The 26,975-nt window shown below is 38.2% G+C and overlaps 1 protein-coding gene across 5 annotated transcripts in view; it reads right to left on the reverse strand.

Annotated features, from left to right (window-relative positions):
- The window catches only part of DNM1L (dynamin 1 like), a 39,271-nt gene extending 13,016 nt beyond the window's left edge, over positions 1-26,255 (reverse strand). For 2 of the 5 annotated variants that reach the window (XM_055807196.1, XM_055807194.1), the window contains exons 1-10: positions 26,026-26,254; positions 14,551-14,698; positions 7,300-7,346; positions 6,127-6,198; positions 5,482-5,568; positions 4,518-4,680; positions 2,434-2,554; positions 1,694-1,825; positions 1,187-1,393; positions 869-989 (exon numbers count right to left, since the gene is read on the reverse strand). In XM_055807196.1, coding sequence (XP_055663171.1) covers positions 869-989; positions 1,187-1,393; positions 1,694-1,825; positions 2,434-2,554; positions 4,518-4,680; positions 5,482-5,568; positions 6,127-6,198; positions 7,300-7,346; positions 14,551-14,698; positions 26,026-26,127 — 1,200 coding nt within the window. In that variant the 5' untranslated portion in view covers positions 26,128-26,254. Of the gene's footprint in view, positions 1-868; positions 990-1,186; positions 1,394-1,693; positions 1,826-2,433; positions 2,555-4,517; positions 4,681-5,481; positions 5,569-6,126; positions 6,199-7,299; positions 7,347-8,513; positions 8,553-14,550; positions 14,699-26,025 lie in introns of all 5 variants that reach the window. The other 3 variants (XM_055807193.1, XM_055807195.1, XM_055807197.1) reach the window with 3 other exon arrangements.
- Between the last annotated feature and the right edge of the window lie 720 nt (positions 26,256-26,975).

Raw genomic sequence — 26,975 nt, forward strand, 5'->3', positions numbered from 1 at the left:
ATTTATGACCATATAGACCAATGCTTAGCTATAGATAAAACATTTTCTACCTGAAATTTCATTTTTTAAATCAAATGAGCTTTAGAAACACAAAGACGTCAATGTCGCATAAAAACAAGGCACCTCTCCTGTTACTAAATGCTATTTTACATTTACAGAAGGGTGATAGCACGCACATACATCATTGCTACAAAGTACCTAAAGTGCTCTAAGTTTGAGTAATTACTGGTCTTACAGAAACCTGTCTGTCTGTCCACACCCAACAGAACACAGTACAAAAGCAGACCTAACATGCTTGACATCCAAAGTCAAGCTCTAAGAAGTGAACATTCTATATACTACAAAATTTAAAAGTGAACTTCCTCTGTTAATTCTTAGCAACACCAATTCCCATATTCACAAGAAACCAAATCTGTCACGTAAACACTGAACTACTGAAGAGTTGCGTCCCTTATACAGGATTAAAACATCTGAATGTGTCCTAGCCCACGCATCTCATACTCAGTCTCCATAACTAAGAGAAGTGCTTAATGCAAAATAAATGCAGAGGCAGTCTTCCATCACCATTTCTGTAATGTATAATAGCTTCAGCACAGCCAAAGTGGGCCTGAGCTTTATTTGAGCCTGTAAATTACAGTAATGAGAGGTAAGCATTCACCTTAAACTCATTCCATATAGGAAAATGGCTGCAAATTTGGATATTGTAATTTTTTTGACTTAAAATACCAAAAAGCAGGTTTCAGCCTCTTCATATTAACTCATTCAGCTGAGGTTATTAATACACAGGACGGAAGGAGCACAAATTTGTTGAAACCTTATCTTCAGATCCAACATACAGCAATAACAGAAATACAGAAAAACAACTCACAGTAGCATTTCTAATGGCAGTCAGAATATCAATTGTGTTAAGGCCACCCAGTGGGTCAACAGATTCTAAAGTTCTTCCAAAGGTCTCATGAAAAATGTAACAGATTCTGGCTCCACCGCACCTAAAAGAATAAAACAACAACTGAAGTAGCAAACAAGAAAAGAGCTCTCATTGCAAACCTTTTTTACAGTTACTAGTATCCAAACATTTTTGAGTATGTTACGTTCCAGTGCGGTACTATTGCCAATGAAGGCCTGCAAGAACCACTGGGTCACTTAACTGCTCAGTCAGTATTCTAGAAAACCATTTGGTACTTACAGCTCTGAAGTCTCTATGTATTTTGCTGTTCCTTCAATAGTGTTACAATACTCTGTTGCAAATTTGGTAATAAGCTGCAATAAGGTGGCACTTTTGTCCTCAACAGGTTCCCCATAGCTGTTTAGTAGAGACTGGTACTGAGCAGCTAAAACATTGATTCTGGTTTTCAGTTCTGGCAAGCAATCCCTGATATGATGCATCAGTAGTCTAAAAATAGAGAACAGTCCCTCATTAGAAAGGAGAAAAAGTTTCATCTTTATCATCTCCAGCAAAACAGAGAAAAGACAGAAAATAATCACCAAAGGAAAACATTTACTCAGGAAAATAACAGCAAATTCAGAAACTGAATTTGGAACCAAACAGAGTTTTCCTTAATGTATCACTGCACATCACCAAAAGAGAAAGGCAAGGTAAAAATAGATGCTTACACATATTTCTAACACCAATTTATAGCTTAAAGTATCTTTAAAAGCTCACATTTATTTTCTTTTACTTAATACGTAATACCTGTTCAATGTTCTAGCAAGGTACTTGGTTCCATTTCGATTGGCTAAGGAAGGATACTTCTTTTGAAGAAAACCATACTCGTCACGAATGGAATCAGCCACACTCTTCTTATTGTTAATATCCAACTGACTCCTGAAGTTAAAAGGCAGAGTTACACACTAGTTAACAGATGCAAAGTCAAAATAAAATTACACTTCTGCTTTTCTGGACAGGACATCTAACAGCTGGTTTTTGCTTTACACACCTAACATCTTCCTCAGACAATAAAGGGGTTTATTTGTTGTTCTGTGCAGCATAGTCAACAAATCAGTATGAACAGCAGCTGTACACAGACTAAGCAACACCTTTTTATCAAAACTACATGAGATTTGACCTGGCTAATGCAAAAATAAAATGAACAGTACTACAGGTACTACAGCCATTTGCAGTTAGGCCTAACATAAACAAGATCTGTAGCGGATCAGTGCTAATATTAACAGCTGACCACAGGCATCCCTCAAGCTCAAAAATAAGAGCAGAAAGAAGTGCACTTCCAGAAGTGTCCCTACTCCTTTCTAAATTAGCAGTTGGTTGAGTGGAAGGACAGGATTTTGAGAAGTGAGCAACAAGCTTCTCATTTACTCAGAAGTTAATTTCAACATCGTCACCTTATTCTTAAAAAACCATATTCATGGGTAAAAAAGCCAAAAGCATTACCTCACATTAAGTTTTGAAAATAGCATCAATGTGCACAGACAAACCTGTTCACTACTCCAATGATGCCAAGTTTGACTGGAATCACTCTTCCCATAAGCACATCCATAGCATCAGTGCCAGCATCCATGAGATCCAGTTTTGTGATAACAGCTAGGGTTCTTCGACCTACCAAAAGGAAAACTCACTCACAGGGATGTTTTGTCTTGACCAGGGTAGCTAAAACTCATCATTCAAAAAGTTCTTCAGACAGCTGCATGAAGTTTGACACTGCAAACCAGCAAAGACCAGCACAAGAACATGTTCTATTAGTATATCTGCAGTCCCTTATTAACAGGAGTGTAAGTATTTGGCTGGTACTGCTCCTCCCCCAGATCTGGCTAAAGGAAAAGGTTCAGGCACCATGCAGTTTGAAAGGAGCCATTACTCAGTACAACAAACACTTTTGCATACTACGTGAGGTTAGAGGCATTACCTAGTCTCCTCCACAAGTACTCAGTAAGGCAGGCAGGGGACTCACAAGTGTGAGTGGACTGAACATATTTCTAGCATGTATGCAGGACCAGACATAATGGGAATCTGTTTCCAACTGCATTTGAAATACCACTACCCACGGGAGAAGCTGCTAAAGAAGGCAACAGGCCCACTTCCAGCACAGTGCATCAAATACATAGCTGAATGCCCCAGGAGACTGAATAGCTTGAAATCCATCCACTGAAAAAGCTTTAGGGGATTCAATTTTGCTAATGAAACATACTTTTATTCAATATGTGACTGAATGTTTTCTGAATTCAAACTAAACTTTATACTGGACACTGTGAAGGACAAAGTGACCTAAATTCATTAAATCTGTAAATATTGCACACCTAAACAAGTAAGCTAACATGCACAGGATTTGTCCGAGACATTAATATTTTCCAGGTTCTTGGGTCTGAAAAAAAAGTGGCAAGAACTTTTTCTTTAAAAATATAACACACTGAGTCTAAAAATAAACCAGTCTAAAAATTACCTCTGTAAAAAAAACAAACTACTGAGTCTAAAAATTACCTCAGTAAAATCAGCAGGTTTTCAGGTCCTGAAACTTTCAGATGAATGCAAGTCAGAGAGTCTACCTTTAGTACTTCAAGTTCTCATTACATACCATTATTCCTACAGAACCTGCAATATGAGCTGCCACTCCAGACCCTTAAGGTTTAGAATTTTGAAAAGTGATCCAAGAGTCACAGCTCATCATTTTTATAGGGGCAAATTACAAGGAAAGGGTCTGCTGCCTTGAACCAGGACAACTGGACCAAGAATCCTGCCTGAAGAGGTTCTCCCTTAAGGTTATGGGGCTATGGAACCCATAAAGGCTTACGCAGACAGACCAGAGTCTGGAAACAAATCAAGAAATGTTATACTTCATGGGAAGAAAGATGGGAGGGTAAAGCATGCCAACACTAAATTTTAGCCTAATTTCAGTATCCCTATTTTCTAAGTATACTCTTCCATATCATTTCAAATCACACAGTGCCATTTATTAGTCAATGATACCAACAGCACTTTGCATAAACAAGAAGCATGCAACCAGTAGCTTCAGATCTGTTTCAAAGTCATAAGGTAAATACAAAACCATAATCCTCTTTTTAGATTAAATCAAATCAGTCCCATCACATAAATGCAGGACACAAAAATGGATACTGACAGTATATATTGATTTTATTCTTAGAAGCAGTCACTTAAACTAACAGCTAGACAGTCAATTACTAGCTGCAGGATGGTGTATTTCCTCTACTAAAAGAAACAACCAACATGGGACAACAAAGCATGAAGCCATCCTAACAGATTAATGTAAACTACTAAAAATCTCAACCTCCCCCATTTTATGCCATTTTAATGCTCTGGAAACAGAAACGGCACCTATGACTACTAAAATAGGTATTTGGCCTGTTCATAAGCCAGAAATCTATTAGGTATTAATTCATCACAACATTCTCTGAGTTACAGAAACTGCAACAGGAAGTCTTTAAGCAAATATAAATGTATTTTCTAAGAAATGCAGTGACATGTGTTTTCCTTACTACTTTTTGCCCAAATGACTTCAGTTTATTTTAGGAGTTGAATTACAGGATCCAGATTTTCTGCTGCTTACCATCTGGATCCACCTCCCGTGCAACTTTAAGTGCTTCTGAAGTGGCCATGTCCGTGTTAGCAGCTGTGACTGCCAGAATAATTGAATTTGGGTTGCTGATGAATTGAAGGATTAGCTCTCTTATTTGGAGTTCAATGTCCTTAGGCTGATCACCAACAGGCACCTAGAGAAAAAATAATGTAGAACTGTTCAAAATTGTACATTTATGCCCGTGTGAGACCACCCATTGAAAGTTCATACCCTATAACACAGTATAAGATAGTTTTCCAGTCCTTTCCTTCCCCCTTCACAAACAAACAGGAAAGAAAAGAAATATCTTACAAGGTGTAAGAACTAAAACCTCATAGAAATAATAATCAATTCAAATTATTTGATATTGTTGTCAAGGCAGCGTGGTATCCGAGATCCACCTGAACAACTGGTAGAGTAGGGTGCATACGTGTGCACAGGCAGGGAAAGATACCATTTTGTCATCTTCGTGCTGCAGAAAATCATTCAGTATAAAACCTGATCAAACAGGACTTGAACATTTCTTCTACTGTATCTTACTTTATACAACTTCTTACATAAAATACACGTAGCAACTTCTGGAGAAGCAATGGGGGAAACATTTTCAACCTTGCCAACTACCCATCTATCTGCAAGTACAACTTTGAAACTTCAATTTCTACCTCTTCGATTAAAAAAAGGAACATGCAGCCCACACAATGCTTCCAGTCCCTCAGCTGTATATAGAAAGAGGAAGAACTTAAGCAAAGCTACCTCTTAAAACAGCAAAGAGCACCAGAAACCCAAATCTTACACCAGAAGATGGTGACATCTCAAATTTATACAACCAGCCACTTAAACCTGAGGAGGGCTGTTTATCTAACAATATTGAATAATTCCAAAGAGTGAGCATACACTTCTTGCTTCAAAATACATTGTTCACAGTCAGTCAGAAGAAAAGCATTCTGCATCTTACCTTTGTCATTCCAGGTAAATCCACAAGAGTCAGATTTACAACATTAGATGAAAAAATCTTAAGATGAATAGGTTCAGGACTGATCCCCTAGAAATATATATTAATAATAAAAATTAATCACTGTACTGGATTATTTAAATGCACCCTTCAGAAAACCAAAAGCTGTAGTGTCATACTAGAAAAACTTTCTTCCATCATACACCTTAAAACTACATGATAAGGAAAACAAATGCCAGCCACATCTGTCAATCAATTCCTTTGTCTTTGGAAGAAGCCCTCCCTCAGTATAATGTATAAAATCTTCTCTATTTCAGTGATTATATAGACATGTAAGAACAGAATACTTGATTTTACAATTACAGATAAAGCCATGTTTGTGGAAAAATGGAAGCAAGTTTAGCTCAAATTTTATGTTTTGCACTATTATTACAGAAGCTTTGAACTAAACCAACAGCAATTCTCTGCATTTTCTTTAGCTGAAGTAATTTATCCAATGAACAACGAAAAAAAATCTCAAGATAGCAAGCAGCATTGTGTTCTTCATTAGAATACTTCAATGCTTTTCACTTCTGTCAACATTGTTTAAGAAAGTTTTAAGCAGCAGAGAATCTATACCAAGAGAAAGATGAACAGTCCAACATTTACCTTATTATTTCCTGAAATCCTCTCAGTTTCATTTTCTATTTCCTGACGAATCTCATCAAAATCTGTATAAATCTGAAATACAGAAGAAAAAAATTGTTTAAAAATCAAGGACAGCATCCACCTACCTAATTGCAAAATAATGCTCTGTTCTCCAAGTGACAGTGAAAAACTCTGTAACTAAGTATACAGAAGGCAAGAAAAACTAAGAATGACTATTCGCCCTTAAGCTAATGCTAGCAACAATCATCAGTGCTAAAAATTGCAGAAATTGGAATCTTGGTATCTATTGATCAATGGTAGTTATTAACATTTATTACCCCAACAACAACAGACAAAAGTATAAAATAATGTTCACCTAAAGAGAATCTCAAGCAATTCCATTTCTAATCTAGCTGCTATCCTTTGAAGTTAATAAACATGTAGCCTGAACCTCTTCTCATCTCGGAGAGGAAGAAGAACAAGAACAGTTTCATTTCAAAATTTTTCCACTCTTGTCCAAACTGTTATCCTTCCACCAATCCAAAATGAGCTGGCACAGAGCTACCCTTGCGCAAGTTCCCTCTGCATTTGTCTCTAGATCTCTTTCAATTTCTAGCACTGCCCAGGTGAGGAAATCAGTTTAAAGTAACAAACACTTAAGTAATTCATCTGCCAACAAAAAGATTACTTTCTTCAAGCAAAGAACTAAACTTTGACTCTCTTATTGAAGTCCTAGGTCATCTGAGTTTCTGCTTCTTGCCGCTGATGCGCATTAGGCTCTTCCTTCCTTTTCACAGCTTTATAAGTTTCTGAAGTAGCCAATTCTTCAGTGGACTGAAACAACTTGCGATTATACACTTCCTTGCCTTTGCAATGTCCATTCTAATTTCACCAATGCACGCACGCACACACACACAATAACGAACAAATTGACATAAAAAGGATTAAGATAAATAACTCAGCAGAATCAATGCCCCACACAACAACCATTGATAAACTTTGTGTTGAGTTTAAGAAGGTTTTCAGAAGTTTTCTACTCACAAAAACCAAAGCAGAAAATCCTCAATATTGGCATATAGTATAGCAGACAGAATAATCTCCTTTTTGAGAAAGTCAAGGAAAGAGATACAGAATTAAGTATATACATGATAGTGTATTTATGACAATGCTACTCAATTATCAGAGTAAACATACCTTATTTTTGGTGTGAAGAAATTTACCCCACTCTTCAGCATCTATCTCTGAAAACAAAGAGTTGATAGGTGAGGAAGAAGAAGCAGATGTTTTAATGACATTTTTCTGAGAGCCTGTTTGTTGAAAACTACAATGTTATGCTTTTTTCCAAGCAGCAAGAAAAAAATTAGTCTGCTTTCTACCATTAGATGTTAAACAGCTCAGTACAAATGTATTTACGATTCTTCTTATTTAAACACTGCATCTCATGACTCTTCAATTTGTCTTTCTTACACAAGGTCCTAATTGTGACTGAGCCAATTAGTTATCCTACCATTTTTCAGAAATGGTCTAGTCCATTAAATATCAGCTTGCAACAGAAAACAAAAGAGTTATTAGCAATAGTTTTAAAAACCTGAAAATAATACCACCTTTTAGCATCTTTTCTTTTACCATGCAAGTGAGATCAAATTACAGCTGAAAGAAAAAGTTAGAAAAACCTGTAAAACCAAAACCAAGCAAACAGAAAATATGTAAGAATTCTGCATAACCATGAAGTCTTAGGAGAACATGTCTCTTCCCAAATCTGTCAAGGACCAAACATCTTAATTCTTGTCAGTCACCACTAACGTCTGGAATTACTTGGGGGCTATTCAAGAGCAGTCCCAGAAACAGCAAAGGAGGTTCAGTCAATTCCTGCTTCATAGTGCAGACAGCAGTCTGAGTCACATTGTGAGATACTCACACCTAGACAACTAGGTTTCCAAGTATTAGCGATAAAGTCAATTTCAAATTTTTAGTTTGTGGTCATTTCCCCTCTGCTCCCCGATACAGCAATCTGCTCTAGAAGAATAGTCTACAAGAAATCTGGACATATGACAAACAACTGCTTACCTAAAATCAAGTAATCTTTCAAAACATTTTTTCCACTCAAGTTGAAATCCAAGATCAATAGAGATTTTTTTAAAGGATTTGGGAATTAAAAGTGCAGGAAATTCTATGAGGCAGCAGCGGCACAGAAGAAAAGCAAAAATCATCTCATTCTAATGCAAACAAGGTCAGAAAACTAAAAATCAACCAGACAACAAGGCTCAGCAAAATAATCAATCAACACAGTAGCCAAAGTGTAAAAGTAAAAGTGTATTCAGCCATAAAGTGGCATGAAATGTACGTGGCTAGTGTATGTAAGCATGCACTTTATGCGTAGGGAGAAAAAGCAAGTGGATAAAGGCAACCTTTAGAAAGGTGTCTTGGATTTTTCCATGTAGCAGGGTCTGCAGTTAAAGAGAAACAGCATTGAATGATGTTTAAAATTTGTAATCATATTTAATATAGCATTTCATTAACTTTCAGTACCAGACATACTACAAAGATCACAAATGCATGCAGACAGATGTGCATGCTATTCTACTATTGATGAGAATGTATAACATTAACAATATGCACAGATATAAGACCTTAACTAAACACTGATAAATGATGCATACTAATCAGATATTCTATACAACTAAGTTTACTTCATGATGACTTTATTACTGCTGTTCATCTAATTCCAACAGCTCACAATATTTTTATCTGAGCACACAGAAAACAGCACCATCAAGTTCTGCAAAGCTGAACTTCTTTGGCAATGTATGTTTCTCATCATTTACTCATGGCAAGAGCAAGTAAGAGTAAAGAAACCTTTTTAATGTCACTGGAAGTAATACTATTGTATGGAAAAGAAATCTGAGGGTTTGCATCAATATTTCTAATGCTCAATTAAAAAAACAGTACTTCTGAGACAGATTTAAGAAGAGACAATATTAGCTATCACCATTCTCAACTTCTGATTTTCTCAAAATATTTATGGAAATCCTATTACAAAAAAACCCAACTTTTTATTGAAGGGTTGATGACTTTACAACTCTGTATTTTTATATGATGTCAGTACAGCACCATGGAAGTGCAAGAATCTAAACAAACAAGAGAATACATTTTTGGCACATGCCTGTTTGGCACAGAACACAAGTAGCACAGCAACAATCAATTCATCAGTTTGGAAATCCTAGCACATCTGGTGAGTTATTTTAATGTCTTGCTCAGGTAGGTAAGTCAAAGGTTTATCATCAACAGAATTATGCTGATTTAGATGGACTGGAACCATTAAGGAAAAAGTTTTTTTAAAAACCTACTTTTATCCTTACTGTTCTGCAGGTGCATAAGCTATGAAGAAACCCTTGTTAGGAGGCAGTTTGTTTGTCTTGGTTGGTAAACAGGCAAAACTACATACCAGTCTCCAAAATAAGCGCAGAACGGAAGGGTTCATTAATTCCACGTTATTATACAGGTTTAGTATAGTTACAGTTCAGAGGAAATAAAGCAAAATGCAAATATGGGAAGAAACTACAGTATCTTCAAGATTGTATTGCTCATCCCCTCTTAAAAACTGAATCTAACAAAGTAAAGACAGGTATAAAATGAGGAAGAAAAAGATACAGCAAGATACTGCCACCATTACATTTGGGAGAGGACCAAGCACTCTCCTGTTATGTCCCTCCTAAGGAGATGATGTCCTCCTAGGACACATGGTTTAGTCTTCAATTACGGTTTTGTGGTGGCACAGGAATTTGCAGCTAGGTACCAGGCTTAGTTCTACGTATAAAGAAATGTTTTGATTTAGTAGAATCTATTAACTTTTTAAAATGCATGTAACAAAGATGCATTCTAGTCAGAGGCGTTGCATTTTAACTTGTTAACATCTATGGATCAAAGGGGACTGAAAATTTTTCAAGCTTTAACAAGCTGCAAGTTTTCTGTGCTACACAGAAGAGAAGACTGAAGCCCTGATAAATGGCTTTCTCTTAACCTCAGCCTTAGTGCACATAAAAAGAGGAGGACAAAAAGTTAAGGAATAAACACAGTCTCCCAAGGTGCACAGATCTCATCTGGTCAAAGTATAAAATTTTATACAGCAGGGAAACTCTTGCCCCACCCTTCTGAGGAAGTCTGTACTAACACCCCTTTAATATTTGAGAAAAATTTCCCAATAGCTCAATGCAAGGAGGTTTTAGGAAAGAAGGAAGGATTTGCATTATTCAAAATGCAAGAATGCTTCAGGGAAGGAAAAAATATTTTAATTAGCTTACATGCAACAACACAATGTTCTGGTTTACATGTAGAACTATTTTTTTATCACTCATTTCACTGGCAAATCAGTCTTCTGGTTATGTTACCTTCTGAAAGCTTTCCTGCTAAAACTTTCATGTGAATTACTCAGTTACATTAGAGGTTCAATGCTAGATAAAAGTGTGCAGATATGACATTTTGGTCATTATAAAATTAAGTATTACAGATTGTAAGAAATTATGAAACCAGCAGCTATTAAGAACAAACAAATCCTGCCCTTCAAAAAACACATCTGAATAAAGCAACAGTCTGTTTCCTTTTCTCACTTTTCGTATCTTGAAACAAGACCTGAAAAACTCCCAATATACTGGAAAACTAGACATGATTCTGGTATTTTTCTCAGGACTGCCCTCCATCGATAGGTTATTTGTTGCCTCCCATGCTTCAATGCTCCTTTAAGAAGCTCAAATACAGCACAATGCTAACTGACTTCAGTTATTCCTCTCTCTCTTCTCCCTTTCTAAAGCAGTAGAAATGTTCTTCACACACATCTGGAGCACAAAGAAGCTGTTCAAAGTCACAAAAGGCTACCACCATAGACAATTTCTTGCAGCACGGCAATGAGAACATCTCAAATACTAAAAAGGATAAAAATCAGCAAAGTTGGAAGAATCTTATCTGTTTTCCTAGATTTCTAGTTCCCATAACTTCACAGCTCTTGGACGCAGCAGACTACCATCTGAACTCTTTTTTTTCCCCCCATCAACTCATCCTTTCCTTGCCCTCTTTCTGTAAATAAAAAAAATAAACCCCAACTTGTGAAAAAATGTGCACATTCTCCAATCCCTTCTGTATGTTGTACCATTTTTTCCATCTTTGATGCTAACTAGATGGCAAGCTCTTTTGAGTTAAAGCTCTTTCTTGCGCTTCTACAAAGCTAAGAACAAGGAAGCAGACCACACTGTTTGGGAGCTAGAGGTAAGAGATTCCTATTTGAAGTAGAGTGCAAAAAGCTGAAAAAACAGCGTTGATTTAGCAAGCAACAGATGTGTATTAAATATTCCTGTGTTCCACATCAGTTCTCTCTGTTCAGAATTTGAACAATGTTTGGCTTCCTATCTTGGACAAAAAAAACCCCAGCCTATAAACATTTACTAACTGACCATTCATACGTTCCTTCCTCTCTTCCATTTCCTAACAAGTGGATACGCCACCTGAATAGGTCTTAGCTATAAGACCAATTTAATAATTTATGAGACCAGGCCTAGTTCTCTCGTAAATGCTGCTTCTCTTGCAATTTGATAAGAGAACACCACAGTGGGCTATCACCACATGAAACATACTGTACGTGCTGAATCACTACAGGCTAACAATAAACAACAAAAGTTTAATGAGAACATTTCCTGCACATCACACATGCATCTGTAGACTATATGCACCAGTCTGAAATACCATGTTATGAAAACACAGCACTTCAAATTTAATGGAAAATTCATCCCTCTGCTGTTTTCTGACTATCTTGATTTACAGCAGTGACTACCATACAAGGGTATCACATAGCTCCTCAGTGACTTTGAGCAACAGCAGAGATGACCTTAAGGTTGCATGTTAAAAAAATCAGAAGTTAGTTCAAGTATCTGGCTGCAATTCTTTCTCAACAGTCTTTCCCAACGTGCTTCCAAGAATCAAATTTAAAAAAATTAAGAAAACCCAAACAAACAAACCAACACACCCCTAAACCAGCCAAACAAAAATGGTAAATTGATACAAACTGATACTTTTGACAGTTCACAAGCATCAGAAGTTGTCAAAATTAAGCTATGGGAGATACGTAATTTTTTCCTTCAGTCATAAAGACAAGGCAATTGTCCATGCTTAAACAAATACCACAGCAACCCAAAGCGCTTTGTGTTAAAAACAGGGAACCTTTCTGAATGCAAACACTCAAAGGCAAAATTTAAGCTTGTAAGAACCACAGACTAGGACTATTTTTAAATGGATGTATGTAATACTAATACATATCTAGAGCAAGCATTAGTACAGTTAAAGGTGACATATCACAAAACAAAGAAGCAATTGCATATAAGTATCTGTGCATACAGAGTTCAGTACCAGCACATTCAGAAAGCAGCATGCCAAGACTAATCTCCTTTACAAATTCAATATTGGACAAGAGACCAGACCTCTCATCTGGAGAAAATACTTTTCTGCAAGACTATGGGTAGATTTCCTTCTGGGAAATCCTGAACACGTATTCAACCCTACCTCAACACCCACCTCATAATAAAAAAAAACCATGACCTCTAATAATATAGTGACTTATATACATAGAATAATATAGGCAGCATAGCCCATAAGGCTATTATTAATGATAAGAGGTTTCCATCTTTTTTCTTTCCAAGCTACTGAATCCCATCTTCTCAGCTGTAACACCAGAGTCTGTACATATGCTAAACCAGACCAGTGACAAAACCATTTAGACCACGATTTGCTTGAAGTTTGGATGGAGAAAAGAAGCACTTCAAAGGCAACTGGTAAGTCATAAAGGTTTGCCTGTTCCGAACAAACAAGCCCATGTCTTACTCAAAGGAACATCAAGACGACATTATAACATATACATCTTACATATTGATTTATTTTTCCCCAGAGACCTAAATTGGCCTTATAAATACTAATTTAGCCTACAACCTTATGCAATAATATCATTACCCCATTTTAAATTTAAAAACTGAATCCCCAGAACAAACTCAACCTGCAACAGAAAGGCTCTGCCTTGACTCAGATTATTCTGATTACAAAACTGTCTTTTATACCTGTAAAGTTGCAGAGCAGAACAAGATCCTGCAACTCAGAATCAATGCATTCTGAAAAGTACTAGAAACTATACACAGCACAATGAAGTAACAGAGCCACATATAAAGAGATCCAATGTGCTATTTCTAAAAGGCTGTCCAAAGACTGAATTCTCCACCCTTGGAGATTTTCAAGATCCAACTGGATAAAGCCCCAAGCAACCTGGTCTTAAGTTCAGAGATGGCCCTTTTTTGAGAAGGTTGGACAACAGACCTCCTGCAATAATTTCCAGCCTGAATTGTCCTACAACCTCTCACAATCCAGCACATCCTGGCTTGCACACAAAAAGTTCTTAATTGTTATGAACCCAAACTGTATTCTCTGCTTATGGCAACAATGAAAATTAGAGCTTAAACCTTTCAAACTGCACAATACTAGTAACTGGTCTTCGGAAACCAAAAGCTATAAATATTACATGAAAATAAATACTGTAAAGAATTCCTGATACCTTGACTTACTACTGCTAGAAATCAACTCAAAAAAAATTGAACACAATAAAAATTAGTAATTATAGTCCCAATATTATCACACCATCAAAAGCCTGTGTATTCTTTACTATTTACATCAAAAAGCTAAGATTTATTTCACGATCAGAAGGTGGATATACCTCTGCTGCTCTTTCATAAGATCAAGAGAACTATTTAGTATAGAAAGAACATTTAAACTCCCAAGGGACAACTGAGATTACTTTCTTGATCTGCTGAGGGATAAGATAGAAACACTACAAAAGACAACCTTCAAACTAGACAGTTTCAGAACATTTGAATTGTTGTTCTTGACACACTTGGAATCTCTCAGTGCAGTCCAGTAAGGTAGCATCTGTAAGCTACAATTAAATTCTGCCTGACCTACTACAACGTTTTTTCATTTCTCCTTCTTCTGCTCTATTCAGAATTTATTTATTTCCTAACCTTCTAAAACATCACTTACTCATCTTCTCAAGGAAAAAACGTATTTATACAGCAAAAGAGGAGGAAAAGAAAAACACACAAGAAAATAATGTTCTCTACAATCTAAACAATCATTACCATAACCAAAATGCTTTCTTCGGCCTGCTTTTCTCAAAAGCCTTCCCTAAGAAGAAACAGGAAAGCTTAAAACATTAAAGATATTTTGAATACCCAAAAGATTTTGACTTCATAACATTTGCTAAATGGACAGAACAGATGTGACAACAGCTATGTCTTCTTCCAAGTAAATTTTTAAAAGCACACAAGTTTTAAGATTACAACTGATTTTTCAGTCAAATGAACAAGAAAAATTAAAAGTCTCTTTCCTACAAGGCAAAACACACTCTTGGATCACACTTACCATTTTCATCTCCAGCTGTTTTCCGACCATCCTCTGGGGAAACATGCACCAGCTGCAGAATAAGGGGTCTCCGGGTGACAACTCCAGTACCTCGTGGGAGCAGATCCCTCCCCACAAGACTTTCCAACACAGAACTCTTTCCACTGCTCTGAAAATTGGAATACAGCTACATGATTTTCTTAAACAACAAAATGCTGCAGTATTTTAGTTTTAGCTTGCTTTCATCACTGCTGCAAACAGTGCTGTATTCTGTCCCCTGCTATACAGCACCTAAAGAAGCACCTGATAGACTCACTGCATCTAACACAGCTGTATCACACTGCACAGGCAGTGAAGGACACGAGTCCTGCTATATACCAATAACTGTCTAAACCTGTTTGGGATACTTAAAAACTATGGGACACTTAAAAGTCACGTAGATAGATGTATTTTCTATCTCTTAAGGCTAAGTTAAACACATAATATGCCTCAGAAAAACTAATATCTTACTTAACATTTTCTACCCCAAATACTAATCTCTCCAGAAATATTTTTGGAAAAGAAAAGAAGAATTTCCTTCTGAGCATTATAAAGAAAACTATGTCCTCTACTACATCATCTTTTAACATCTTGCAGTAACACTCCACTCTGTAGACTATGGAATTTAACCTCCAGTTAGTGCTAACATGGGATGGCCATGTTAACAATAACAGGAGCATGAACAAAAAGATATTAACTACATACGAGTACATTAAGCTCTTACAGTCTTCTATTCCTTTGGTTTTGTTGTGGGTTTGTTTTTTTTTTTTTAAATAACGTATCAGCTTAATAAGCACAGACATTGTTTTATACTAAATATATAAACAAACATCGTTTAATACTGTCTCTCCCACCCTCTCTATAAGTATTTACGAATTGACTGCAAACATCTGTCTACATAATAACAAACAATTAAGAAGCTGTGAATACTTTTAAAGGCTGTGGAATTACAAATTTGCTTTTAAAGTCTACATTTAAAATGTTCTCCTGTAGCACTTCTGTATAAAATGCAGAACTGGGCAACATGGACCACCATATCGCTGTGAACACACAGGTTTTGAGACTGATTAAAGACTACTACCTTGTTAAAACTAACAACAATTGACTCTGAGAAGTCAACATAATACTTTAAAAGTCTGAACAATAAGATTTTGTCTATTAAACTCCCAGTTTTCTGCAACTGGGAATTCAACGTGGGCATGCCATGTGAAAACCTGCTCTGACAATCATTGCCCTCGGCTAACAAATGCTTCTATATTAATGCTACTACCAAACAATTCTCTTAAAAAAAACACCGCAAGCAACACATGCTTCTGACAGCTCCAATGTGCATTACTGCTATACAGCCTCAATTCAGCTTACCAATTCTGAAAGAACTAATTCAAGACTTTAAGTAAATCATGAGTACATAACCTAGCCTAACAGAAATAAAAGCAGTACTGAATATCTTGTAAATATCATACATTTAGTGACATCTTAGGTGACTTTTCTAAAAATGAAAAATAGATCTGCAGAAATCAAGTAACACAGCACTAGCAAACAGCACCTTTCTACTAGTGCAGTAAGAGAAGACAGAAACATGTTATGTGAGAGCATTAGAATCTATTAAAACGGGACTTGTATTTAATGTTTATTGCATGCTTCTGCATATAAGCCCAAATCCCTAGAAAGCTTTAACAATGACAACAAATGAAAGCCTTCTTCTAACACTTTACTTTATAACCATGCTTTACAGCACAGAAAAATGCTGTTTTATCAACAATGTCAGGTGAATAACAACCCAATGCAGACAAATTTACTTTGAAAAATATACACAAAGTCAAATTTGACAGGAGCGAGGTCAACTGTCTAGAAAGAGTAGGGAGAAGGACAGGGTCACAGGAAACAGAAATATACCTTATTAAGATTTTTTGTTTCAAAAGACTTCCCTAGAAAGTAATTAATAATTCTATTCTTCAACTGACCTTCTCCAACCAACTTTGGGCACCTTCCATACAAGGAGCTTATGACAGGACATTGGACACTGAAATCTTACCAAAGAGAACTGAAGAATAACCTGGCCAAAGCATGAACTAGATCTGGAAGCCTCCCTGAGAGAGCTCCTGTTGTAGCCTACTTATAAAGAATTACTGATATTACAGAATGTGAAAAGCCATAAAATTTCAGTGTGACAAACAAACCACTTAACAAACTTCACAATTTTAAAAAAGTGCAATGCCTGCTCAAAAAGATGAGACATGATAAAGGTTCATCAGCTGCACTGGGGAAAAAAAAAACAAAACCACCAGAGTTTCATCCATTAAAAAATATTTTGAACACCTCCTGAGCAAGATTTCTTACACACGGTTAGAATGATCACTCGGTCTCAAAGGTCTGGAGGTGAGACAGATGAAGTGGCTTCTCTTGAACGTATGATCCAAGTAGAGAAAGGATAGCAATAGAGAGCTCAAGCCCTTACCAAGAACCTCAAGACAGGACACCAAAATCCATGGGACATGCTGTTGCACACTACTGCTCATCGGTCTTTCCAAAAGAGTGGTATTGCAGGAAGATGAGATAGGCATGCACCAAACTACGTATCAAACTAAACCACTATGTTTTACACCACTCCCACAATTATCACTTCGAAGAAATGATCTGGATCCTTTGCAAATGTGAAGTCATACATTAGATGAGACACTACAGTACTCCACAGATCCGGAAATTTGTTTCAAATTGCATTATGTTCCCTTATTAAAGCAGTCTGTTCTTGGAAAATAATACAGTATCTAATGACGCACTCCTTCATCTGGGCCTCATACACATCCAGTACCAAGAATTGTCTGGGAACATGGTAAGAAAAGCAGTAAACACAACGCTGATCTTTTTCTGCCAGTGGGAGGAAGTGAGGGATATAGGTCTGCTCAGAATACAAATTCAGTTCAGCCATTCCTTCATATAACAGATGTAGACAGAGTAATACTTTTTACCAAAAGGTTCCCCAAAATTTTTAGAAATAAGTCTGCAGCAGCATCACGCTTGTTCTGTCATCTCATTGGAATGCTCGTCACTATTTTAAGCAGACTGAAACCCATAAACTCGTTTCATGACAGGTCCAAAAAAAAGCATTAACAAATTCTAAGCTTTTCTGGCAGATCAGTCAGGTTTTCCTCTGCACCCTAATATCGGATCCTAATTATAAATATCTTTAAATTGTGATATCTAGAGGAATTTTATACAGTCTGCAGAGAAAAAAAAGAGGGCATCTTGCTGTCTGTTGCTGCTTTAACCATTCTGTCAAACTTCCATTGCTGAGTGTTTAACACTCTGCTCTGTTAAGCATCATCAGTCTCACAGATAAGCACCTGAGTCTAACAGATGGTAAACGCATTTTTCCCAGAAGTACTAAGACAAGAAAAGATGATGAACAGACACTTAAAACATTTTATTTCAACACACTCTGACACTATATATGATGTAAATCTTATCAGCTTTCTCACTGCCTCCTTAACAGTTATATTTTCATCATTATTAACATAATCTTCAGGTTAATCTAAAACAATCAAGGATGAAAGGTAGAATAACAGGGAAACAACTGTGTACGTACTCTCACAAACTAAAAAGCTGAAATCTTTAAGAACTGTGATCTGCTCCAAAAGGCCAACATCTCTACTGTTTAGCAGCCCTAATGATCTTGCGTCTGCCTCCCTGTCCTTCATTTCTTCTTTACTTGTCTCTGCGTATTTTAACTGTGTGCACTCCTCAAGTATCAAACTCATTCCCATCCATTACATTAATTCTTATGAGACAATCTGGATTGCAGCCTGCTGTATTACTAGCCACATTTTTAAGGAATTCAGAAGCAGCAGACAACAGTGCATTATTTTATAGTTGTCCAGGTCATGAACAGCAAGAGATGATACTTTCACCAACACTTCAAGGTTGTTGACATGTCAAATGGAAGAGACCTGTATTGAAAATTCTGAAGTAACACTCTGAACAACCATTCACATTCATCCCAAGTATTTACTTCACTGGCTTTCTTCTACTTCCAAGTCCTCATTAGCATTCCTAATTTTAAAGACTTGTGCCCTACACCCGCAGGCATGCAAAGATGCTTTCCCCATATCCAAAAGAGAACCCTGACCCAATTGTCATCCACTATTGATAGTTAGCCTCCACTTCAGGCCCCATCTATAGGTTCAAAGGCTTAGAAGGGCCAGCTGGTGAAGACCCAGGCAAAGCAAGCACCAGCTGCCTCAGCCTTGGCCATATCCACTGTTCACAGTCAGCACCGAGCCTGTATTTCCTTTGTTTCTCTTTTTTAGTTCTTTAACTGCTGATGCAGCTCTGGAAGTTCTTCTTGTTGTCTTTGATGTCCCTTACAAGTTACTCTAGTGGAATGTTGGCTTTCTTAATACCATCTCTGCATATGCAGACAGTATTTTTATATCCTTGAATGAGCTTGTCCTTATTTTACCTCTTGCAAAAGTCTTCTGCATTGACCCTCAGTCATGAGTTCCCTCCACACTGCTCTCCTTACATGTCTACTCATTTTCCTGGACATTTGTACTGACAAATGTTTTGTGCTCCAACGAGGTTCTCCTTAAAGGCATACCAGGTCTCTTGAGCTTAGCTGTTCTTTAACTCACTGGATCCCACCGATTAGCTTAGTAAATAAGCCAAAGTTTGCTCTTAGTCTTATGAAGTCCATGCAGCACGAAGGCAATAAACACAAGACTCACTTGGAGTATCATTGATGCACAAGATCCATAATTTTTTTTTTACAGTCATTTGCTCAGAATGTTGATTGTTGCATATTTCAAGTTAGTAAAATGACAGTGGACTTCTATTGGCTGCAGATTTTAAGTCATCTTACAAGAACCTGCTGCTTTCCTTCTATTTTTAGACTTTGTAAAAGCTTTGTGGAGCCAATGTAAATAAAGCATCTGCAGAAAAAAATCTTTATAAGGAAACATGTCCAATAAATAACTGGGGAACTTCCAACAAGAAAATTGGTTGAAGGGGGTATAAACTTTGTCCATTGCTTTTCATAGCACAAACTAATAAATCTTTTATTATCTGAACAAATGGGAAAAAAACTGCAAAGAACTCCTGCAACACAATACAAGTTTACTGCAGGACGACACAGTATTCCCTATGACTTGTTCAGTGGTACAACAATAATAAATATTTGAGAACAACATTAAGGAACTGTGAAGTAGGAGAGATTTCTCAGTGAGACATGGTAATTCCTGAAGAATTCTCTTATGAAAAGCAATGCATCTACTTTGACACCCAAGACAGAATGGTGGCAATTTTGCAGTTTCTGTCATACACAAATTGTAAAAGCCTTACTGGCTAAATCATGCTTTTAGCAATACATACATATATGGTTTACTAAATTTTAATTCTGTTATTGGGAAATATAAGCTAACACATTTTTACAGGGATATCATCCACAGAAACATTATCCAAACAGATACTTTGAAAATAGGTTCTCTGCAGTAGCTATCCTGGAAGAGTTCAACATACTATAACTAAAAAACAGCAAGATTTTTTTCTTTCTTTGTTTTACAAACATGAATTATTCTGAAATAAAAGGTCAGCACACATGCAATTCCAGAGCAGTTCCACAAGGGAACTGCTTTGGTTGTAATAGCTATTGTGGCAAAATCTTCCTGTGTGAACCAGGAACACCCCAAGGTAGGCTGGTTCTAAGCAGCCAACAAGTTTAAAAATGCATTTACTAATCAGAAAAGAATTTTTAAGTTACAAGCAGGCCCGATGAATTATTGTAAGACATTCTTTGAAACAAAATTATACTTCTAGAAAGATGCAGAAGAGCTAACAGGCTGATCCCAACTTGAGAAAGCAGTGAAATAATGCACTGCTAGATGTTGCAAAATATATTTTCTCTGTAATAGATCTCATCCAGATTACAAGACTGTTCTTCCTGCAGGCCATTCCCCACTCACTTGAATAAAGAGCTTTCCTGAATCAGTCACAAAGAAACTGGAAGCCACAGGAGCTCCCTCCACAAAGGACAGCTTATGTAGAAGTAGTAAGGAAATCCTGAATTCACAAAGCTCAGTCTAAATTCTTCAGGAACCATGTATTTGCATCATATCAAAATGTAAATATATGCCAAACAACAGTAAATAGATAAAAGGTTTGCAGATGTATTCTTTCTCAACTCATCAATTGCCAAAGTCCTCCAATACTTAAGAAAAAAGTAACTCATGTAATTTAAAGATAGATTAAAAAAGAACTCCTTTAGGTCAGATCATGGAACCATGGTATTTGAAGTAGTATTGCTTATACTACTATATTCATTACTTTTTCAGTAAAATTAATCAAAACAAAGTCAATGTGTATTATCAAATTTTAAAAGTTCTAAACAAGAAAGATTTAAAAAAATATAACTATGAAGAGAAAGCAAATCAACCTTTTGGCTACTATATGCCAAATGTTTTCTAAGAACTTCAAAGCCATTTTCTCTCCAGATTCTGAAACGCATTTGCCAGGGCTGTCTGCTTTAATATTCTTCCCATTACTTTTCCTGAAAACATGTTTCCTTTGCACTGTATCCTGTGGACAAGATACAAGGTCCATCCATTCTAATTAAAATACAGGTTTTCCAAGAAAAACAATTGCCAATCACAAGACGAACAGGACCCAGGCAGGAAGCATACAAAACTAGTGGAAGGGAAAAAAAGAAAAAGAACCATTTAATTCACATCCTTCTACAACTGCACATTCTCTCCACTCTTCCAAAATAACTGGGCACTTGCAAACAATAAAATCAATTTAAATCTGCAAATTTAAAAATGCAAAATAAAGCCAAAGATCAATTTAAAAGATGTTTAATATACTAAAAATCTGTAGAGATTGAAGGCAACATCAGTTATTAGACCTATAATTTTAATTAATCTGAAGTCTGTACATAGCACAGCGAAAACGCTATCCTTCTAATCATAGCGGCCTTCAGGACCTAAAAAGTATCGCTGTTCAGAAACTGAGAGGGCCCATCAGAGAAAAGAAACAGCAAAATGCCAAATGTTCTTTGTACTATATAACTATAGCAGCAAAATCTATTTTATATCTGGTAAATGTAACCAGCTAATTAATGTCAGCTTCACTTTGCTGCTTGTCTGAAACAGGCACCAGAATGGCTCAGGGCCTGGTCTGACAGGAGGAAGGGATAGCAAAAAGGAAAACAGTTATGCAAAATATTTGGGAAAAAAACCAAGCTCTCCCCAGGCAGCATTGCCAGGGCTGAAGCCATGCTCTAGTTGCATCCCCTTTTACAAATGTAGATACAATGTCTTTTTGCATCTGCTTGAAATCCCTGCGAAAAAAAAACCCAAAACACAACCACCAACAAACCAAAGGCCACCCAACAAAAAAAACCAAAACCAAACACAAGAGAGAAGGAAGGAAGATATTCCCGAGTCCAGCTTGGCATGGGGTTTGTCCTGGTTGCTTGGTACAAGCAGGAATTTCCTTCACCTAAAACTGGCTTTTTGCCAACACAATGTAGGATACCTTGAACAAACCAAGTAAGGTGAAGTGGCTTAAATTTCTGTTCCCCTGACACAGCTTTGTAGGGCAACTGAAGTTTAAAACCACAGTACCAGTCTCTCCCAGACCAGATGCTTTGATACAGCATCCACTGAATTCTTCTCTTCATAAGTAGTCAGGACCATACATTAGATTCTTACTGCTGTCAAATTCTTAACAGGCAAATTACTATCCTGTTTAGCCTAAGAGAATATACAGTTATACATATTCAAATGCTCAAGCTATCTGTTATCTCAGATCAAGAAATGTTCCTCCTCAGCAACAAAAAATGGTTTAGCACTGAAATATCAAACATGATACTTATTCCAAACAGCTAAAAAAAAAAGAATGAAGTGTAATGCTCATCTGTGAGCCAATCACAGCAGCTAATGAAACATTTTTTTCTGATGGAAACATTCAACAAAACAGCCTATGTTAAACTGTACCTCCCCATTTAAAGTCCCAAAACAGAATTAACTGAAGACTGAACAAAAGTACTATATATATGTACATCTGGAAGGTAATTTAAAAAAATCTCATTCTGAATTTCATTAGTTGCTAGATCAATTTCACCATGATGTCTCTACTAGAATCAACACTACCAAGTGCAAACAAAGCCCACAATTTGGTTTTATAACTTCAGTATTGGAAGAAGTTCCTAAATAACTTTGTATATAGCTAAGTTAATGACTTTTAAAAATGCAAAACAGATACCAAGAATTAAGAAACTAAAAAAAAAAAAAAAAAAAAAAACAAAAAACCCCCAATTAATTTCTACGCATCTCTAGGTAGAGATTTTTTTGTTTGGTTGTGGGTTTTTTTTTTAATTTATTCTAAAACTCATGCCCACTTTTGTAGTGTGGGCATTTCATTTTTGTGACAGCATCTGTGTACCTTTAACATACAAAAGGCCATAACTAACCAAATTTCATCCTCCTGCCTCCTTTTATTATAGTTTTAATGTGTTTGGTTCAGGCACTTCAGTACTTGTAAAGGACTAACAGGGCGGTATTGATCACAAAGCATTTGTACAAAACACATCAGAAGCTTAGTTATTACAGTATTATTGAACAAATATTGTTTATCTAGTATTCCCAGCATGGACATTTTATTTGCACTTCAGTAATACAGTTCTAAAAATGTAACTGAAATACTGAATGAGGAAAAGAAAAAACTAAACCCCTATCTGAGAACGGCAAAAAAACCCTGAAATAGTGATGAAAAGTTGGCAGTCTGAGGGTGCCCTCCAAGTTCTATCAGCAGTAGAGTCTTCAGTTTTCTTAACAGACCCTGTACTAGATACAGAAATAACTTACATGGTATTTATGTGGAGAATGAAAAGGAATTCTCACATGACTGAGTCACAGGAACACCACTAGAAGAAGTACAAGAGGCCATCTGAGTGTGTAACATTTACTGATAAATATTTTGTAATTAGTACCAAAATCCATCTAGAAAGAGGAAATTTTAAGATGCTTCTACTGTTCAGAACACAAGGATTGTAGGAAACGAATCCCAAAACAACAGAGGAGGGGCAAAAGAGACATGGGAAACAGAAAACATTCAAAGCTAAATTAAGAATTATAAGCAGTTTCTAGTTGTACATACTCTAGAATAATTTGATGCACATAAGTAGAAAGATGCACAGAGAACTGAAGAAAGACACAAGCACAAAGAAAAGGGTAGAGAAGAAACATATGACAGGTGAGAAAAAGAAACAGCAAAAACTACTTTAAAAAGCATTTTTCTTCTCCTTGCTGAATACATAAAAAGGTCATTTAAGAAAAGCAACAGGCCAAAAAAGGGGGTGAAAAGCATAATCAACAGAGTTACAGAAATCTTAACCAGTAGCATTTGTTTCCTACGAATAAAAATGTAGGTGCAAAATTCAAAACTCTTTGTGAATATTATTCAAAGAGGAGGAAGTAAAGCCTGCATATGCCAGTGGGCTACAAACAAAACAACTGGGTGAACAAACTTAAAGGCTGCACAGCACATAACCAAAAACATCTCAAGAAACAAGACTGTTTCAAGGCATATCTCAAAAAAACATGGAAGCAAGCTACCAGCAGTAAAACTATCAGCTCTAAGGCCATATTTAAGACATCTCCACAAATCTGGTCTACAATAAACTAACTTCAAATGAATAAAGTAAAAAAACTTTATTTAAATTATTTTAAGACTAACTGCATAAAATAACCACCTACAGAATTACCACGTCAGTAAATACGATTATTTCTTCCAACAACCCTGACTAAAAACCAAAACAAAAAAAACCAAGATACAAATTGCCAGAAATTTCGCTATGTATTTTCCTGGAGTCTATAGAAGTCTTTGTTTTGGCATGCTAAGAAATATCACACTAATTCAAGGAGTTTTATGAATATACTGAATACAGCACTAAATGGATATTAATACTGATGGGTAAACTACTGAAGTCAAATGCATGTCAATACTGTCTTAACTCTCAGTATCTAATGTACACACTTAAAAAAAGTTAACTAGGACAAAGTTGTTTAAAAGGATGATAATTAAAAAAATGCCACTTCAATGAATTTCATAAAGTGAAACAAAAGAATACTTTATTTATTTTACAGAGAAAAACGCCACACCTCTGCGTTGCACTTTGTTGCAGAACTAAACTAAAACAGACCCCAAACAAACAAAAAAGCAGCTTGCTTGTATGATTTTTAATGTAATGGAAAACAAATGTCTTCATAAAGCGATTGAATCCTGTCAGCTACAAAAATAGCAAGTACCTAATAAAGCTCAACAGCACGAAGTCCCTCCCACCCAATTCAAGTATTTCAGATCTATTTTATAAAGTGGCTGATACAAACTCAACGAATCTGATTTGTATCGGTAAAACAGAATGACAGCTGGCTGTCTCCCAGCCAGTTTGACACTTCAGTGTTTGTTTAGTGTTTGGCTTTCAGCAAACCTACTCCATGCTTCAGCAACGTGCAAGTTTTAAATATACAGCTTGTGTGTTTTAAGTCATATAATGAAATCCCTGACTGCACAGCTGCTGGTATTACTGTCCTAGGTGGGCATCGTACTGTCAGGTAGCATCACACATTCAATAAATACTGTTAATTTCAAGACACAGAAAGAGAGATCCATTAATTCAAGTTTCAGTTGGGTTTAACGTTTCATTTTCAGTTCTCTTATGACTGCTGCTGTTCTGGTCACACATGTTCTGCTGCCAAAAGTTTTGCCGAAGAACGGCATCCCATTTGAATAGATCTGCACGGGTCTGAGCTATCTTCGGGCCCAGGAGCAGCACTATCCGGCAGAGACGCGCACACCGTTAGAGCCAACAACGGCTGGCTTCGCCTCCCACCATCATTCCCCACCGCCAGCTAAGACAAAGAGGTGCGAACGGCAGGAGAACTCGCAGCACGGGGAAACGACCCAGGCGGGCACGATGCCATTCCGCTACCGCATCCCTGTGACTGAGACCCGCTTCGCGGCGGCTGCCAGCGAGGGGCCGCCACCGACCCGCGGCAGCCGCCGGGGCGCAGGGCCGGCAGGGGTCCCGGGCGGGCGGCGCCACCCACGCCCGTGGTGCGGGGGCAGACACGGGGCCACAGGGCCAGGCCGCCCCGGCAGCCCTGCGAGCGCCTCGGCCGTTCAAACGGCTGCCGAGAGCCGGAGGGGAGGGCGGGGGGTGAAAGGGGCACTGGCACTGCAAATGGCAGGGAGGCAGAGGAGCTCGCCGAGGGAACGGCGGCGGGGGAACGCGAGCGGCCGCGGCAGACGTCCCGGCCGCCCCCGTGCCCTTGGCGGAGGCAGGTCAGCAGCACCGACGCAACGGACGCCCCGAGTCTGCCCTCAAGGCGGCCAAGGCCGGCGTCGCCCGCTCCCCGGCCCCGGCCCCGGCCTGCCCCGCCGCCCCGCCCCGCCTCGCCTCACCTGCGTGCCCACCACCACGATCTGCGGGAGCTGGATGATGTCGGCCCCCACCGTGTTGAACACATCCTGCAGCTTGTTAATCACGGGGATCAGCGCCTCCATAGCGGCGGGGGAGGGCGAGGGCCGGGGAAGGCGTCGGCGATGAATGGGCGCGACGGGCAGCGGCTCCCGTCAGCCGCCCTCTCCGCCTGCCGCCATTGGCGCCGGCCCCCGCGCACGGCGCGGCCCCCAGCAGGCAGTGCGCGCCCGGGGCGCCGCGCCGCCGCCGCCGCCAGGCATCATGGGAGCTGTAGTGCGGGGGGGGGGGGCGGTGTGGGATGTGCGGGCGCCCTCTCAGGCGGCGGCGCGCTGGGGGCTGTTGGCCGCCGCTTTCTGCCTGGCAAGCGCCCAGGGCACAAAGGCCTTCGAGGATAAGGCAGCGTTGCCGTTGTGGCCGTGTATTACAAGCCATTCCCAGGTTTTACTCCACCTTTTGGCGCAACAAAGCCGATCCCCTCAGGGGAGCCCCAGCAGCAGCGCAGCTGGGGGTGTTTGGGCGGCAGGCCTCGCCAGATTTCAGCAAGCAGTGTGGAGTGGCCACGTTTATTTGAGGCACAACGTTTTGAAAACCCTTGAGAAGCAGGAAACAACCAAACCGTGCCCCCCCTGCCCTCCCCACTGCTTCACCAGGTGTGCCGGTGGCACGGCCTGAATACAGCAAGGAAGGGTGCTGGATGACAAACTGCTGGACCCTGTCAGTGTCTGGTGTTGCAAAACCAACCGAGCAGGAAAATAAAACTGCTGGGAGTGAGGAGGAAGCGTTATGGAGGTCTCTTCAGGGGGAGAAAATAACCAGAGAAGACCAGGTCCTTCAAACTGTGCAGCAAAAAGGATATTCTCCCATTGCTGTTCATGTATTGAAAATTGCAATAGACACATTTAAAACGGCTATATTTATTCTGTTTGCTTTT

Source organism: Falco peregrinus, chromosome 6 (assembly GCF_023634155.1).
Source record: "Falco peregrinus isolate bFalPer1 chromosome 6, bFalPer1.pri, whole genome shotgun sequence".
NCBI classification, from domain to species: Eukaryota; Metazoa; Chordata; class Aves; order Falconiformes; family Falconidae; genus Falco; species Falco peregrinus.